Below are 18,123 nucleotides of genomic sequence, written 5' to 3' on the forward strand. Positions count from 1 at the left end.
AAGTTTGTTTATGGCTTTGAAAAGACATTTGCTGGTTAACCCATCACTTGAGTTAGGTCATATGGTTGAAGTAGATACATTCACATAGTGTAATTATAATTCACAGAACTTTTTCATTTATCATGGAGATCTATCCAAAAGAGAAAAAACCTTTTTACCTTAAATTAGGTGCTGCCTTAACTCATTTGTACTATTTTTTTCTCTTAAAGAAAGTGTCTTTTCAGGCAATCAGTCAATCGCAAAATCCAGACTTCAAAAAAGTCAGTTTAAAAACAATTTTTTGAAAGTGTGAAGAAATGCATGTTGGAAGTCTGAATTTATTTTGCTGAAAGTAGAATCATAGAATCATAGAATCATAGAATGGTTGGGGTTGGAAGGGACCTCAAAGATCATCTAGTTCCAACCCCCCTGAAGTAAATGTAAGGCTTTAGCTGTACATCACCTGATTTGCCTGGGAAGAAAATTAACTCAATAAAGACTAGCATAGGGAAGAGATACTAAAGAAACCAATAATCAAAATTAGGTTTTAGACTTTTCTATTTCTGCATTTTTACTATTTTTAAGATGGTATTTTAAACTCAAGCTTCTTTCAAATAAAAACATATCAGACAGGATATTAAGATAGAAACCTCAGTAAATTTGTTGATACATTTCTATTCGAGTGACTAATGAACCCACTGTGCCCTAGACAGATTCATAATGAGAGTTCATAGGTTCAAACCCTGTCTAGGGCTCATTCATCAAAATTAAATGTGTACTGCAGCACAGTATTAAAAAATATCCATCCATTCCTTCTGTAAATCCATTGCTTACAATGGAAAAAAACTACTGGGTTGACTTTTTGACCCTGTAACTGTGATCAGCTGGCTCACTTGTCCAAGGTCAAACAAAATGCAGCAGCGAAAGTTGGACCGAGGAATTAACTTTAGCATTGAGCAACTGCCACATATAAAATGGGAGTGGGAGGACAACGGAAAGCTAGTTACCGTGTTAATTAACCTTTATAAACTACATTAGAAATAAAGCTGCTTTATAGACACTAGAAATGATTACCAATAACATTGCTGTACAACTGCAGATGTATCACAGGTATCTTTCTCTTCTTTTGTTTGTGCTTTTGATTTTTTTTCTTCATTTCCAGGAACTATAGGGAATTCTTGTATTTTCATTCATGAGTTCTAACATACTCTCTCTTTTTCTTTGCCCATTATAGCAAAATATTTCCAGAAGGTAAAAATATTTTGTGCTGTAATGAAACACTACCATTTTCAAAATGATGTATGTGCAGATACTTCTGGTCAGACACTTTTTTTTTTTTTTTTTAGGCAACTTAGAATAGAATCAATTAAACTAACTCTACTCATAATAATGTGGACAAACAGAGGAAGGGACAGCTTATTTTTATAGGTAACAAACATAAATTTGAGTGAAGATGAGATGATTCAACAGGATTAGCAATCTGAGCAGTTTATCAAAACTATATTTGACAGGAATGCCTGCTGCACACAGCATCCATTACCAAGGGTTTCTTGGAGTCCTGGGAGGGCCAAGAGGTTCATTAGGTGAGGGCAGTTTGGGAAACTGAGCCAGTTACCGAGTTGTGCGTCAGTGACTGGTAAGGACAGCAAATGCAGGAACTGACCTAACTGAGGTCTCAGTTCTACCCCAACAGATTTTGGGTTATTTTTAAGTGCTAATACATGTCATCCTTCAGTAGTGCTGTAACATTTTTATCACTGCCCTGGGCTAGACAAGTTAGTAGAGTCATGGCTTAAATAGGTGATTATATGATTCAAGTAAATGAAGTAATAAATACTAAACAAAACGAGGGTGTCTAATACCATATACAAACCTCCCTTTGTCTTTAGTGAGGTATATCAGCTACAGAGTTTGTTATAATAGTTACATTACAACAATATGATGTTTACAATGTAAACGAAATTTGGCGAACATTTTCCTGTAGGCTTTAAACAGCCATGGAGAAAGTGATTGAAGTATCTAGATCTCAGTTTTGTTCTTCCAATTACAAACCAATTTAAAGCTATTACAAAAGACTCTGACTAAAATCGATAGTTTTGGCTACAGTACACAAATACTTCTTTGCAATTCTAAAGGTTAATTCGATGCCCTTCCTCTTCCCCCCACCCCAAACTGTACTGATGCCAAAGGCCCAGGCTTATCATCCTGCTCAACACCTTGGTAGTCAGCTTTCGCCAGCCATAACACCAATCCTACTCTTAGCCACACAGCTTGTAAATTGAACATAAAATTTTGTTCTCCCATGCATTACGAGTTTGATGAGTAGCACCCCCCTGTATGATTTTCTAAATTATTCCAAGTGCATGCTTTCTCCTTGAAGATCCATATATCAGGAAGAGCTCAGAATGAATTTATTTTCAATTATGTATGATTTTGTTTGAATAAGCACAGCTTTTTCTGGCATGTGAAGAGCAAAATCATTGTGGTTGCTAAAAGTTTCAGAATCCTCTTGAAGAAATTGGAGAGCACAATTGCACTGTAAAATTCAATTGTTCAACTGTGCAAATTACACCCCAGACAGGTCCTATTTATTTTATGGCTCCTATTTATTACTGTTCATTTGAGCTTTGTGTATTTTACATTTCTGGCAGCACATACATCTAAACAGATAGACGGCAGTGATTGTATTGGGCCAAAGGGGTCTTTATCACTCCCTAAGGTGAACGGTTTATCCAGGAAAATTGTATCTCCGCTTCATTTAAAGTAAACCCTGAGGAAAATCCAAACAAATGGGGCATGATACATTTATCTCTTGAGTTTTAAAATTACCCTCAGAAGCCAGATTCCCAGTATGCAAGGTGTCACCGTGCTTCCAAAAGGAGATACAGGGCTTCAGCACAGTCAGACTTTAATTCCAAAACAACATGTGAAATGACTTGACTTATACTGGGAATATGATGAAGAAATACCCTTTGTGCAAGACGAATATTTACTCTGACTTAGCTAGCAAGGTGTAAGCTTGAAACAGAGAAGGTTATTTCTCAGATGACGTTGAAATTGCCTAAGTTGCTCACATATGATTTCTGTCCCTACCAATCTGAGGAACTGAGACACTAAGCTGTTACACAGAAGTAAACAGTCCAAGGACATATTTGCTATCCAGAAAATACGTAAATACGAACTGAGCCTTGTGTTCAGGTAAGTGTTCTAGTGGGCATGTTTAAGGTTGCAAAGAGAGAAACAGAGATATAAAATCTATGTTAAATGCACACGTATCTGTTTGCACGTCTCGATGTGCATACATCAACATCAACTCGCATGCATGAGGGCAGCACCAGAGCAGAAGATATCCGTATGAACTTGTGAAACTAGTCACCTTACAAAACGACCAAGACATACCCAACCCTCTGATTACTTGAGGGCAGTAATCAAGAAACATGCTACACAAAATTACTTTTCCTTTACATCGATTGTCTAATAATATGCAGTATCACACATTATCTCAATAAAAAACCATTTTCTGTTCACTCCTTGGCACCAACTGTTACACTTCAGGTTTATTTTGTAACAATTGCAGCTATTTGTCTTTACAGTTCTTTCTTCAGCTGAACTGCATTTAAAAATATCCTGGACCTCCAGCAATACGACAGTAATTTCCTGAAATATCTAAAACTTCTAATAATTTTTGCAAATTATGGAATGAAGTATTAATGCTGTGAAATGGCCAGTTTCCATATGATTAAATATATATGCCTGAAGCAGTGATTCATCAACAAGTTTATATCCTGACAACATTTCAGTATGCAAAACATATGACACTTATTAAGCACAGAATTCACATTTGCTTAATATTTGCTCTTTGTGGGAGGTTTCCTGTCTCGCTCTCAGACCATAACACACTCTGCATTTCACACAGACAACGCTGAAAGAAAGCCTTAAACACAAAGTCCACAGAAAAGGAAACTGTCACACTTCTCATTTGGTTTTCCTTAAGAAAATATTTCAGTAACTAATAACAACAGGTTCTAGTATTTTTATTTCCTTTGAACAGATGTGCTATGAATATCCAGAGCAGAATATAGAAAGTGAGCAGGAAAAACCAAAAAGCTATACAATCTTGAATTCGTAATAATATTATTGGTTTATAAATCTGAAACAGTCAATCAAACAGGTGAACCAAGACAGAAGTACTTACAGATGGGACAGGGATACCAGGTCGTTGAAAGAACCTTCGGGAACACTGGAAATATCGTTTCCATGGAGTGTCCTAGAAGAGGGGAGAAGCAGGAAGGTATCACACCACAGTATTTTAGCTGCTCCCCACAAGTGAAGGAATTGGTGCTTAAGAAAGATATTTAATTTTATTTTATTTCTTTGAGAGTTTCTATGAGCTTCACAACTCACAAGCTTCCATGCTTTATTACTTCTACTTCTAGATGTTGACACTGAAAATAATTATACAATCGGAATTGTTGGTGACTAATGCTTTAAATTAAAAAGGTGACATACTATTTATGCTGTTAAAAGTATATTGATGACAAGCAGACCCTCACATACAGACCTGTATGCTTTTATAGAATCCCATTAGCTGGAAACATGGAAAAAACAGACGAGGGAAAATAGGAACTGTGGAAGTTAAATTAAATATTGACTTCAGAGAGAGCCGAGGAGAGAGCAAGGGTCCATGAGGGCAAATATATCTGCACTTTCACATTCTAGTTTCCCATTCTTACAGTAGGAAATACCTCTTTGTGTGGTATTTTAAAAATCCATTTGACAAATACAATTATGGTATCAAGGAAAATACTTGAAATTAGTTGGTTTAGGACATTATATATTCACCCTGCACAAAGAAACTACCATTTTTCTAGCAGAGTTTTCAGGATTCTTGTGAAAGGGTTCCTCACAGTTTCCAGAACAATTTAAGCAGCCACTTTATCTCTTTTCTAAGAAATACATTTATGTGTGTGTTACATAGGCAAGCATAAATGGAAAGATTTTTCTTGCAGCTTGTAGAGCGCAATACTTGTATTCAAAGAGTAAAAATCATTATTTGTGATAACTTTTGGTTTTCATTGCAATTGCAACTGAAGGCCCTGCTACAAAGTCACAACAAGAGGTTGTGACAGGCAGACAGAGAGGAAGAGCACTTCTTGCAGCACCAAGGCTATGATCAGACAGGAAAACATGCAGCAACAAAAGTGTGCAGGAGGGCGCAGGATGCTGGGGGTGATAACTGCATAAAAACCATCCAGAACATGCACCACAGAAGATACACAATCACGTGAGATTTTATTTTATAAATAAATAAAATCAGCTATCCAGCTGATGCACCCTCTGCCTCACTAGGTAATTATCTGGCAAAAAATAGCATAGAGAAAAATATTTATAGTTTATTGTAACTTTTCTAGTTTGCATGTCACTGAATATCAGTTTACTACTTTATAGTAACAGATAGAAAAAACTCATGGGAGGCCAATAGGAGCTGGATCTCATTAGCAGTTTCTTAAAAAAAAAGTTGGTAGAAAACTTGCAAGGAAAAGGGCATCAATATTTTAAAATTATATTTTCTTTTGCACTTCTCCCCTGAGCTCATTCAGTTATAGCAAACTGCTGTACTGTTTATGCCCTCTTTCCCAGGTCCAGGAATTACTGTCAGTGCTCCAGACATGGCAGAGGAAGGTGGAAAACAGAAACCTGCTGTGTGTCAGTTTTGTAGCAGCTCTTTCCCTTGAGTCATTTATTTTCTAATTTACCTGGTGATTTGCGGAACATAGCAATCACATCTTATTTTTTATTTTTGTGTCTGTACAGATGCTTGAAACAGTGCAGATTGAGTTTGTTTGAAACAAACCAAACAGCCCATGGATATACACAATAGCCCCAGATGAAAAGAAAAGCATCTCTTTTTGCACCCTTTCTTCCCTTTCTCCACCCCAACACCACTATAAGCTTCACCAGGATCTACATGATGCCTTATAACTCTTCTGAGTTCTACGTTTACATACTGCCTCACACCAGCACACCTAGCAAGGAAAGCCAAACTTGCCAGGGGAAGATACACCTTGTCCTGTCTCCCGTGAGCCTGGGTCCTGCCATGGGGCTGTGAGCTACGTGAGCATAAGCAATGTTACCACAATCACGTTTCACAGCTGCTCACTGCAGCAAAGTTTGCTCATTGTACTGCAAAGTTTTTCTACAGAGCATGAAACCACAAAAGCTACAGCAGAGTTATCCTGCTGGCATCTCTCTCCAGTTCTTGATGCAAGTATACCAAAAACTTCCCCTCCCAACATCCTGATTCTGCAATTTTCCTTTAAGCATACCTAGGTTTTGGCTATTAATAATAATATTTGGCCTATATAAGGATGGATCTCCAAGCAATTAATCTGAACAGGAACAGGAAATATATGAGCTCCCACACGGTAACACCAGAAAAAGCACACTCACTAATTCTATACAGAATGACCAACTGACTGAGACATACCCTACAGCTATTAAATAAGGAGTATTTTTGTTCATATGAGGATGCAAGATCAGGCCTGGTCAACAACTTGTCATCAAAATGTTCCCTCCTTCAATGGAATGAGCAAATTTAAATAAGCCGACATTCTTACGAGCTTATGAGCTTATATTCTGATCTTTTAAACTACTGAGAGATGAGCGATTCTCTCTGAATCAGCAGAACTTCTATTTATCTTCATGTTATATCAATTGTGTCTATTCTGTGAAGGGATGCATTTTCTTTTCTAAATGTCTTGGAAACTTCTTCCAAGAGAAGCTGAAGAATGACAAAGCCATTTATCTGTAAGAAGGTAAAACCATCAAAAATACAGAACCATTTGGAACAAATGGCTTGACTACGTATCTTAAACACTGAGGTATGTTTCATTGTCTGCCTTTTAATAAAAAAAATCACATCAGGCAGATCATCACCCATGCAGCTAAAATGAAATGATAAATGCTAAAAAACTTGAAACCCGACGTAATAAATAGTGGCAAGAGAATTCAACAGTGCAATAAAATCTTCTTCCTCTTGGATCAACAACAGGAACACATTTTTATACCATAAAATCTTATAAACAAATGGTCAAATAAATCTATAACATTTGGACAGTTAAAGCACACAGATTGATGTGTGTGTTCTCCCTCAAAAGCACAACTTCTAGGTATCCTCTTGTCTAAAAATTGGTAAACAGCTGGAGTATGAATTTAGGGTGATGGGGATCTCTTCCCAGAGCACAGAGTAACGAAACACTTGAATTCTTGAAATAAAAACTTTCTTCTCCATGTAATCTCAGTAACTTATTACTTTGTCTTCAGGTAAGGAAATGAACTAAACATATCCTTTTGGGTTGGGTTTTTCTGGTTGTTTGTTGGGGTTTTTTTACTAACTGTTCCTGCCTCCTTTGTTCTCATAACATTGGGTTACCATAGACACAAAGGGGATGCTTTTTCAGTAAACAATGATCTACCCTGTAAAGAGAGAAATGTGGCTAAAAGCTTGGCTGAGCTTACAAGGCCACATCCCATGGAGGACAAACACCTACGATGAACCCCAAAGGATGCCAAACCCTGCAGGAACCAACACAACTCAGATGACAGAGGAACTGGGAAGCCACAGTGTCACTGCTCAATGCTCGTAACAGCAGCACCTTTTACAGGTTTACTGGGTAAGTCATTCTGCAATGCAAAACCCAACCAACCAACCAACCAAAAAAAAAAAAACCCAAAACAAAGAAAGCCAAATAATATTCCTGTTCAGTCGATCCAATGCAGCATCCAACAATGAAAATATATTGCAAAAATTGGTTCCAAGGTTGTGCCTTAAGAGTGTTTGCGGCAGCTTTATCATCACACAGATTACTATGTGTGAGCTTTGAACTGCAGTAAATATCCATCAAGTTTCAGTAAAACTAGCACATCTCATGCTAGTAGAATTTTATAATTTTTTTCAAAAATATAACATGGAAATCTTTTTAGTGATCCGAGAAAGTATTTTTCTTTCTGGACTTTGCCTCTTAATTACATCAGGGCAAAATGTCAGAAGTTACAACATTGTCGCACAATAAAAATGGCCTTTAAAATAATCATTTCAGGTGTACCAGAGTTTTCTAATATTTATAATTGCTTTGTCTCAATCTCAGCTTTTAAAATCTGTTTACATTTAGCTAAGATGCTTTTAGCTAAGATACATTTAGCTAAAAGACTAGCTTTGGACCAAAAACCCTCAAAATAAAACCAAAACCATAATAGTTTTGGTGCAAAAAGCTACTGATACCAACTTTTGATTATTAAAAAAAATTCTGAAGACTCTATGTTGAAATTGCTCCCCAGCACATTGTGGCTGCCAGTATGGATACACCAGGTGAAGGCTGAAGATTAAAGGCCTGATTGTGTAAACACTGATATATATTCAGGCGTAAACATAAACATCTCGACTCTGCAGTTTTCTCAGTTGGGCTTGTGCTGAAAAGTGTAAGAGAGAGGACAGAACCAGATATCTGTCAAAGATCACCTTCATCATACATCTATGATTATTCTAATTTTCAAATACTTATTTACTTTATTTACTAGAGAGAGGCAAAAAGTAAAGAAAACATAAGGGATTTGGAAGACACAGAAGCCTGTATGAGAAGGGTCTGCTACCTTCAAAGGCATGCACAGCCAAAGGTAATGAGATCTCTACATTCTTTTTAGGAAAAAAAAAGTGGAAATTGTTTTGCTGATGTTTTCTCTTCTAAATTCCCCTGAGAATATGGATAATAAATAACTGACACTAACAGATTTCACACTGTCACTCGGAAGCCATTTTCTCTCTGGAGAATTGATTTTTAATAACAACATAGATGACATGTGGCAAAAGTTGTAGCTGATACCAGAGTTTTGTGGGCCATAATAAATCAAATCAATCTGGAGGCTTCCAAATGCATGAAGCAGAGGCAGAGATTCCCATTCAGGCTTCATTTCACTTGTGCTGCTCTGTGCAAGACAGGGAGGGCTTCTCCCTCGAAGGAGGAAGGTTTGTTTTTTTTTTCCAATTTGATTAGCAGATCAATTTAAAAAGCCAAAAGATAACAGTTGTTATTAAAATATTGCCCTTTGTTTCTGTCCATATGTGGTCTGCAAGAACAGAAGTGAAAAGACATATTGTAGCTATTGGAAAGAGTGAGGCATGATAGATCGACACTGTAATTCAGGGTAGAGAGTCCCAAACTAGCTTTAATCGAGCGAGCTTGCATATCAGAAGCAGGCCAGAAGACAGCTCCATATGGAATAATTTATTGGGCCATGAAACTGAATATATTCATCTGTGGCTGAATTTCAGGACTCATGTAACAGCTCAAATGTGACCATCCTGGTGTGCTAGAAATCAGAGTCCCAAGCCAAACTTAAAACAACAAATCCAAATCACGTATCTTTCTTGTTTTTAATAATGAAAACTCAGAATCTAAAGTTGTCTTGTAAGTTAGGAGGTTGAAACCTAGATCTCTATTTTACCACTCAAACCACAGTGAAAGTGCTTGGCCAAACAGGATTGCCTTATGGCTTCCACAGTTGCAGTACTGACCGTGTTGACACTGTAATTCCACACTTACAGAGTCAGCACACAGCAGCCATTGCTCTTTAAATTCACAGGAACTTCTGCATGTGAATGACATCTAACTTTTCAAAAAAATAGAAAATACTAATTTGAAGTTTCATAGCAATCAGGACATGTTCTCCAACTCCTCCGTCCTGACCTTCTAGTGTTCGAAGGTCCTCCTCCTGCAGCACACCAAATAATCTCATCACAGACGAGCTATTTATTTATTTGCTTTCAGTTTACTGGGCAAGTAATGAAGACCCACTTGTGTTGCTGGGCAGCAGGGAGGAAGATGGCTTCACCTTGTCCTGACAGCTGCACATGGGGTTATGTGTCCACCCAAACAACTGAGCAAATCTAACTCAGGGTTTGTTTCTCATGGGGCAGGTAGGGGAGTGAGAGACAGTAAATACGAGACTGAAGCAGGAGTCAGTCTAGCAGATGCCCAAGAAAAGCTGGGGGGGCTGCTTGCTGTAAGGAACAGGCCCATAGCCCACACTGTGAGACAATATAAAGAAGATGACTTTCAGAAGAGATTGTAAGCAAATTGTTCAATCCAGAAAGCTGCTCAAAGCAGCTACAGTGGAAAGAAAGAATGCAGAAAAGGATCTCCAAAGAAAGAAACCACACATGAACATCTCTGAGTGTGCCACCAGTCAACATGAAGTGAAATTTAATTCACAACTTAAAGACATTTGAGACAGGCATCTCAGCATTACTGGCACCCAGCCTCTGGCTTGACTTACTCATTGTTTTAGTGTTGGGACTTATAATGTCCCTTCAGATTGCATTCTTTTATGTAAAAACTTGCTGGCAGAAATATAAATTAATAGAAAATACTCTAGAAATGCACAAGTTTTCAGTAAAGACACTCTTGCTGAAGCATCCAAGGGAAACGTATGCTCTAAAATATGATCAAGTTTTTACAGACAACGAGAAAAGTCCTTTCCTGTAGGGCACCCAAACATTGTTCAAGCAGAAGAAACAAGCAGACTCTACGCTGTCTCCTGAAGGCCTGTTTTCATCATAGTTCTTGTCCCTGAACTATCAGAGAAAAGTCATTCATCCTGCAAATATGTAATTGCTTCTTTTCAAAGTTTAGCATTCACCTGCTCTATTCATTACCAGACATATTGCACCTAAGTACAAGTACATTGAAGCTAATTGTGTGAAAATATTTATGACTACTGGATCAAGTGAAAGCCATCTGCTCATTAAAAACCAACCTGCCATCAACAGCATTCTAATAAGCTGCAACTCAGCTGCATCGAAGTGGTAGTACTTACAGCACTCGAAGAGACCTGAGCCCATTGAACGCGTGGACTGGAATGCACCGAAGTCTATTATAACTCAAGATGCTGGGAAAATGAGGGAACAGAGTCACAACAATTGTATTTTCTTTGATCATTTCACTACCAGTTCAACCACAAAGAAGCATGGAAAGCCACATGCTTAAGTAACAAGATATATATTGTTCAACTAAGATGGTGTCTGAAAAGCAATTAAAACTGTTATCAAAACTTTGGACTACTTACAGTGTTGATAACTGAGTCATGTTGCTGAAGGTGTAATTGGCCAATACACTTATGCTGTTGTTGCTCAGATCACTGAAGAAACACACACAGAAAATATCATTTATATGTACGAATTGAGAAGTCTTTTTTTAAAGATTACATAACATCTGTACTGCAAAATGCCTGAAGCAATTGAAAAGTCACATATTACCAATTGATATAATATTTTCTAACCAACTTTGAATAAGCTCTAAAAGCAAAGCACATCAGACTCCCCTAAAAAGCCTCAGACTCAGAAATACTAAGGCATACTTCCAGCATATAGCATTCAAAAAAAAAAAAAAAAATCAGTGAATGCAAGCAAAATTCTTGAAGAAGGATAAATTAATAAATGATACAAGCACAGGTGAATTTACTGTTCCAGGTTGCTTTGCAATGTATTATATGAATACCATTTCCATATACTCTTCACATTGACACCTACTAGAATAAAATTTCATTTTTCATTAAAAAAAAGTCTTTTATGCTCAAACAGAACATTTTGTTTCACTGTTGCTCTCCCTTGAATAGGACACTCTTTTAAAACAGAGGATTCCAGTTTTCCCTCCACGTTGTTTTTGTCTGAGGTTGTTCTGCCCATTTGACTTGAGTATCTACACAGCCGATTCAAACAGCATTTGAAAATTTCTGATAAATTGTTCAGCCAAGAAATTTCACTCCTCTGTATTTCAGGGAGCAATTTACTGAACAAAGTCTGGTTATGTTTCTATCTGCATGACTGTTCATAGCAGAAACAGCTATGCAAATTTTCATTGCCTTAGCATTATAAATACTGCCTCACCTAGAACAAATTAATGCCGTCTCCTCTGTTAATGACCTTTACAACTTTGCACAGATAAATCTGCCAAGTGAAACTCTAGCAGCCTGCGTGAGAGTGTAGTCCTCTCACAGAGGCTGGAAGCTCCTGCACAGGAAGGGTCTTTGGTGCTCTCAGTCACCTCACTCTTTCTCCACCCTTTATGAACATTTATTGGCAGCAGTGGCCACTGTGAAATTCTTTTCAAATTCAAACTGCAGAAGGTTTTTGAGTTCTGTGGGTTTTTTTTTTCCCAAATACTAATTATTTATGTTCCACCTACAACATAGTGCAGAAAGAGTCATGTAATTTTCTTGACATTGAAACCACGTGTTTCTTACATCAGTGTCAGGTGTCTGAAGGTGGAGAGCCCCTTCGGCACAGCAGTCAGATGGTTTCCTTCCAAGTATCTGAAAAAAGTCAGATTTGACAATTACACAAACATGTTAGCAAGAACTCCTGTCACTCAATCTGCGCCAGGAATGAGGAAAATATAAAGTCAGTCACTAAGGAAATTATCTTTGATTCATTGCTCTGAAATTATAACAGTTTCTCCTTTACAAGTGAATTATCCCACATGCAAAGCAGGACAGTAGGTTATTGATTTATTCTTTTTTTAAGACTTGGAAGCGAACAAAGGATCTCTGGCGTACAGCAAACACAAATAACCATTTGGTTGTTCTATGACAGCAACTGAAGAGGGGGAGAAAAATTGTATGGCTTGTGCCCTGAACTTAAAGTTACCTTTAACAAGTTTCTATAAGAACGCTGAGTGCTGACTAACTCTGTTAGGAAAGTTTTTGTCTTTGCATGTAAGCTCCTTGTACAGCCAGTACAAGTTTGAAGCCACATTCATTACAGCAATTCCTACCAAGGTATATACACCTTCCTTACCTTTCCTTTGCCAAGCATGCTGCTACGGGAGGAAACCTTGGTACAAATTGAAGACCAAAGACCAAGTTCTCTTTGAATACAGGCTCCTCCTACAAGCACTAAGTGTATTTAATAAAATAGCTTGTCTTTCCAGGGTGGAAGTTGTTTGAGACACCACTGAATGTGTCTCTATTCAGACACATGCACAGTAGGGCTGAAGCCTTTTGGGATAATCCTATGTCCTCATACAAGGCATATAGTGCCTGTTTTTTGCAGTTTTTCTCCACTTAAGAAACATGAACATTCAGTAACCAAGGGAGAACCCCTGAACAAATATAATACTTTCCAAAAGTTTGCCCAGAAGAGAGCATGGGTACTCAAGACTCCACAGCTGACCTGTGGAGCAATGGGATGAGGGGCTTTTCCTGTTTATTATAAAATAATAGAGACAGAGCTGGAGTTATTTTCCTTAACCTTGGCTTTTGGGTGAAACTGCATCCCTGAAAGATACCAAAGTAATAAGGCTCCAATGGAAACTGTCCACTGTGGTGCCATGACACTGTCAAGATGATTCTCCAGCCATCTGCCAGAAGTGGTATCTACATGGGAAACAAACCCAACCTTCTCAGAAAGTACCATGTAGGAGGAAGGCATTTCTCCCTCCACAGGGGAGGACAAGAGATGAAATAATTCCCTTCCTTACAAGATACTTTGGGGGACTTAGTTCCTGAGGTAGACATGGGACAATGCAATTGATGTGGTATGTTTTGAAAGATAATCAAGTGTAGCGAGGAAATGCAGCCCACAGACACCAGAACACTCAATGTGTTGCCTCTACTGCTGAAAATATAATCCGATAATCATGTTAAGAATTTTTATCCCACACATACAATTTCCTTTTCTTTGGCAACAGACCTCTTTATTCTGCATTTACTATAGCAAACAACAATAATAATAGATTATTACTGTGCTGTATGTTCCCACTCTACATTAACTGTAACAACACAGAGATATTTGTGTAAACTGAATCCAAGAAAATTTTCCCACAACTTTATTTTTACATCATTTAAAAATAAAATCTATAAACACTAACAGAATTTCTTACATAATACATTTTATAACTGCCTGTGCTGGTTTTGGCTGGGATAGAGTTAATTTTCTTCGTAGTAGCAAGTACAGAGCTATGCTTTGGATTTGTACTGGAAACAGGGTTGATAAGAGGGATGGTTTTGTTCCTGCTGAACAGTGCTTGCACAGAGCCAAGGGCTTTCCTGCTCCTCACCCCACCCCACCAGCGAGTAGCTGGGGGTGCACAAGGAGTTGGGAGGGGACACAGCCGGGACAGCTGACCCCAATGACCATACGGATATCCCATACCATATGATGTCATGGTCAGCATATAAAGCTGGGGGAAGAAGGAGGAAGGGGGGGATGTTCAGAGTGATGTCATTTGCCTTCCCAAGTCACCGTTACTCATGATGGAGCCCTGCTGTCCTGGAGACAGCTGAACACCTGCCTGCGATGGGAAGTGGGGAATGAATTCCTTGGTTTGCTTTGCCTGCGCGTATGGCTTTTGCTTTACCTATTAAACTGTCTTCATCTCAATTCACAAGTTTTCTAACTTTTCCTCTTCCAATTCTCTCCCCTATCCAGCTGTGGGGAGAATGAGTGAGCAGCTGCACGGGGCTTAGCTGCTGGCTGAGCTTAAACTGTGACAGTGTCACATTTTTCCCCTCCCTTCTATTTCGACATAATGCCCTCTCACCATTTTCTGCTGCTTCAGCTCTCTCTTCAACTCAACTACTCCAACTAAACTACCCCAGCCCCATGGTTATCCATTCTGCCGGTGCACAGGATCACATCAAGGCAGAGTTACCTTAGAGCATGTGGTGGCGCTGACCTAGCTCCTGCTAGGATTAGGCTAGACAATCTGGACTACGGGCTTTTGAATTTGTAACAAAAGCAAAATCCTTCCTTAATGAAGAAACCTATTGAACAAATTATTCTCTCCATTCACAAAGATCACAAGCATCGAATGACAGTGTTGCACAGTAAACAGTTATCCCTTGCAAAGTAGTGACAGCTGCTCTGCTGACGCAGATTATCACAAACCGGAGTATGAGTTACACCACATTTACACCTCCCATGGATATTCATATTCAGCAAGTGTAAAGCCACTTCCTTCACTTTGACTAAATTTGTTATAAATTATTTTGAAAATGGAGTTCCTTGGTGAATTATCACCATACATTGTTATGTAGAAGATCCTCAGAATTCAGCTACATATGTTACTATTTAAACAGGGAAAATCATGTCTCATTTCCCCAAGTCATGGTCTGCTATGGCCACAGGAAGCTGCTGGGAGTCTGCGCCTTCTCTTTCATCCCAGAAAGTCACAAATCTTAAACCCATGCGTAAGGGTAGGTTAAGGTTCCAGTCTTTATTCCTAATGTAAAATCCAAAGAATTTCCAAAGGAAATCAAAAGCGGGTCATGTATTATGTATTTGGAAGCTATACATGATTTTATTTCAGGAAAGGAGACTCAGCTCGTGCAATGTGTTGAAATCTTCAGAAACAGATTTTCAGGATATTCTCTTGTTGATCCCAGTATGAAACACCCTGCAATTTGAACAACCTGATGGTGGCTAGCCAAGGTTTCTTCCCCATTTTGCCTTCTGGTGCAATCAAAAGTCAAGGGTGCACATTTTAATCCACTGCTTCATTATTCAGACTAATGTAGACATGCAGACCCCAGGAGCTAAACTCCTACAGAAGATCTGCTTTGAATAGCTTTGGATTTGTACTGCAAGCAATTTGAGGGTTATATATATGTGCTAGCAGAAAGCTGCAATACTTATACCAGTGGTATAATTTCTGAACAAACACCATTTTACATTGAAAAATTACCGATAATATACTTTTCACGCATGCATAAGAACAATTCACCGTTAAATCTTTCACCACATTGTAAAAAGAATGGCAGTATTTTCTAAGCAAAAGCCATTCATTTTGAAAGCACATTTAAGTGCAATGAATTTGAAATAACCAGAGCTTTTAGGGCATAAGAGCATGCCAAGAATCAGGGGGATCTGAGATGCAACATTTGAAGAAACTAATTCCTGCAGGTGAGCTGCTCCCCACCGCAGGCCAGGCCTCCATCAGAGCAGGGAGGGGATGTGGGGGCAGCAGCTCTGCACCTTGCTGGGCTGGAGACGATGCAAGAGAGCTGGAAGCTGGACACAGTGAATATTCCTGAGGGTGAAGGGGTAAAGCCCAGTTACAAAACTCTGTATATTTATGTATACGTATATATAAATTAAAAACCATGGATGAAGCTACAGATGCCCTGCTCAAAGACAAACCAGGCCATAACAGAATGATGTGGAGGAAAGACTGTATTTTCAATTCTTTTCAATCCTTAGCCAAAGGAAGATGATGTACATGGCATCTAGTGTGCAAAGGAATTCTGGCATGAATGAAAAAAATGTATGTCTAATTTTAATGTTCAGAGTCAGGTTAGTAAAATACAGCCAGAGTCAAGAGCGGGTGTCAGCTGCCTTAATGCAGACACACTAACTAGTATCCAAAACAACTTCATTTGCTTCCTAAAGTCTCTAGACTCTTTAGTTTAAATATCAGATTAGAAATTGTTTTTTACCCCATGAATGCTGCTGGGAATCCTGAAATCTCAGTGATGACTTGTAACCAACAAGCAATTACCTGAGCCAAAACTGAAAAAAACCCCAAAACATGTGTTGATGTTCTCAGAAAATGCCACCAACTACCCTCCAGTTCTGAAACATGACCAAGTGCTGGCAACAGGTAACTGTTGGGCCAGGATGGCTGGCGCTGCGGGGCATAGCCATGCCTTGCTCCGGTCCTGCACCAATCGTGCCGGCTCTCGGAGCCCAGTGCCTGCAGCAGCCCCGGGGCTCATCCAGCACCTTCCACACACGCTAACATCACATATAAAAAATTGAAAACTATGCATAAAAGATGACAGCTGTTCTTTTTCCAACTTGTCTATTTTTATACTGAAACCACTTGGATTGGAGGTGATATAACCAGCACAAGGTGCCAAAGCATCATGTAACGGTTTGAATCACTTGGAACCCTTTTTGTACTGAAATGTCTAGTCAGCCATGAAGTCAAGTTCACAGCGGCAATCTGTGCTAAAAGAAACTGGAGAGAGAAATCAGTTCTCAGGCAGTAATTGAAAAGGCATAAAACCTTTCCTTTAATTTCTTTAAATATTTCATATAGAATGTTACATTACAAAAAAAGATGACACTTGACAATTTTATGCAGCTCTAACATTAAATTATAGTCTAAATTTTAATGCAGATACTTAATATCCTAAAATTTTGAGGCAAGTTTCATTTCCTAAAAACAGTGGTCTAGAAGAGAATTGGTCTGTGAAAGATGAAACACCTGCAAAGCATGAATTTTAAGAGCTTCAATTACAGTTTCTTGAGAAGAAACAAAATTCAAGTATGGATCTAGGTACAAATCTGGATCTCCAATTTTCTTAAATTTTGGCAAATTTGGACTCTGGATTTTGCTGCATATGTATGTCAGACCACAACCTACAGGTCTGACACACAGCAGCGTGACTGCGTTTGAGAAAAAAGTGAAGGTCCTAAAGTTAAACTTACCTTTAGTCTCTATTAGTGATAGAGTCACCTTTCTGATATGTGCTCAAACTTCATCAATCATTGAACGCATTATTTGATGGTATTGATACTATTTACTTTTTCTAAACTATCAGATTTGAAATACAGATTTAAGTCCTCTATTTCAGCTGTTACTAAAATAGCCTTCTACAGAGCTATCCGTTCTCTCAATGGGAGAATTTTCCTCCTCAGTGAATTAAGCAGGCTGTAAAACCTTTTATGACACAGGACCATGTAAGCCTAAGCTTTGATCTAATTTGTTTCTCTCCTTTATTATCAAAGGAAAATTCACTGAAGTCTGTGTTAAGGGTCAGTGTATACAATAGTGCAGATTGCCAGACAAGCAAAAGCATTTGCACTCTCAAGCAGATGATTTTCATCAGATATCTCACTTCTGAGTTATCCCTTTGATCAACAGCAACATAGGCATACTGAAACATGGCACTAAATTGTTACAATATTCTACATGTATCAAAACTAACTGCTGAGAGCGTATTTATTACAACAATTTGCATGGACCAGGTACGAGCCACTATTTTTAGTCACGAGTCAAGAAAAATCACAAGTGCCTTGGAAGATGGAAAGGTGGGTTGAGATTGGTGGCAAATACCTCCACAAGTAGATGTGGTAGCAAATGTATG

At 38.4% G+C, this 18,123-nt stretch overlaps 1 protein-coding gene across 4 annotated transcripts in view; it reads right to left on the reverse strand.

Moving 5' to 3' along the window:
- SLIT3 (slit guidance ligand 3) overlaps window positions 1–18,123 on the reverse strand; it is a 528,889-nt gene that overhangs the window by 83,140 nt on the left and 427,626 nt on the right. For all 4 annotated transcript variants that reach the window (XM_054841901.1, XM_054841902.1, XM_054841900.1 and 1 more), the window contains 4 exons: window positions 12,277–12,345; window positions 11,101–11,172; window positions 10,852–10,923; window positions 4,175–4,246 (listed from right to left, as the gene is read on the reverse strand). In XM_054841901.1, the coding sequence (XP_054697876.1) occupies window positions 4,175–4,246; window positions 10,852–10,923; window positions 11,101–11,172; window positions 12,277–12,345 (285 nt within the window). The remainder of the gene's footprint in view (window positions 1–4,174; window positions 4,247–10,851; window positions 10,924–11,100; window positions 11,173–12,276; window positions 12,346–18,123) is intronic.

This window comes from Grus americana, chromosome 14, assembly GCF_028858705.1.
Source record: "Grus americana isolate bGruAme1 chromosome 14, bGruAme1.mat, whole genome shotgun sequence".
Classification (NCBI taxonomy): domain Eukaryota; kingdom Metazoa; phylum Chordata; class Aves; order Gruiformes; family Gruidae; genus Grus; species Grus americana.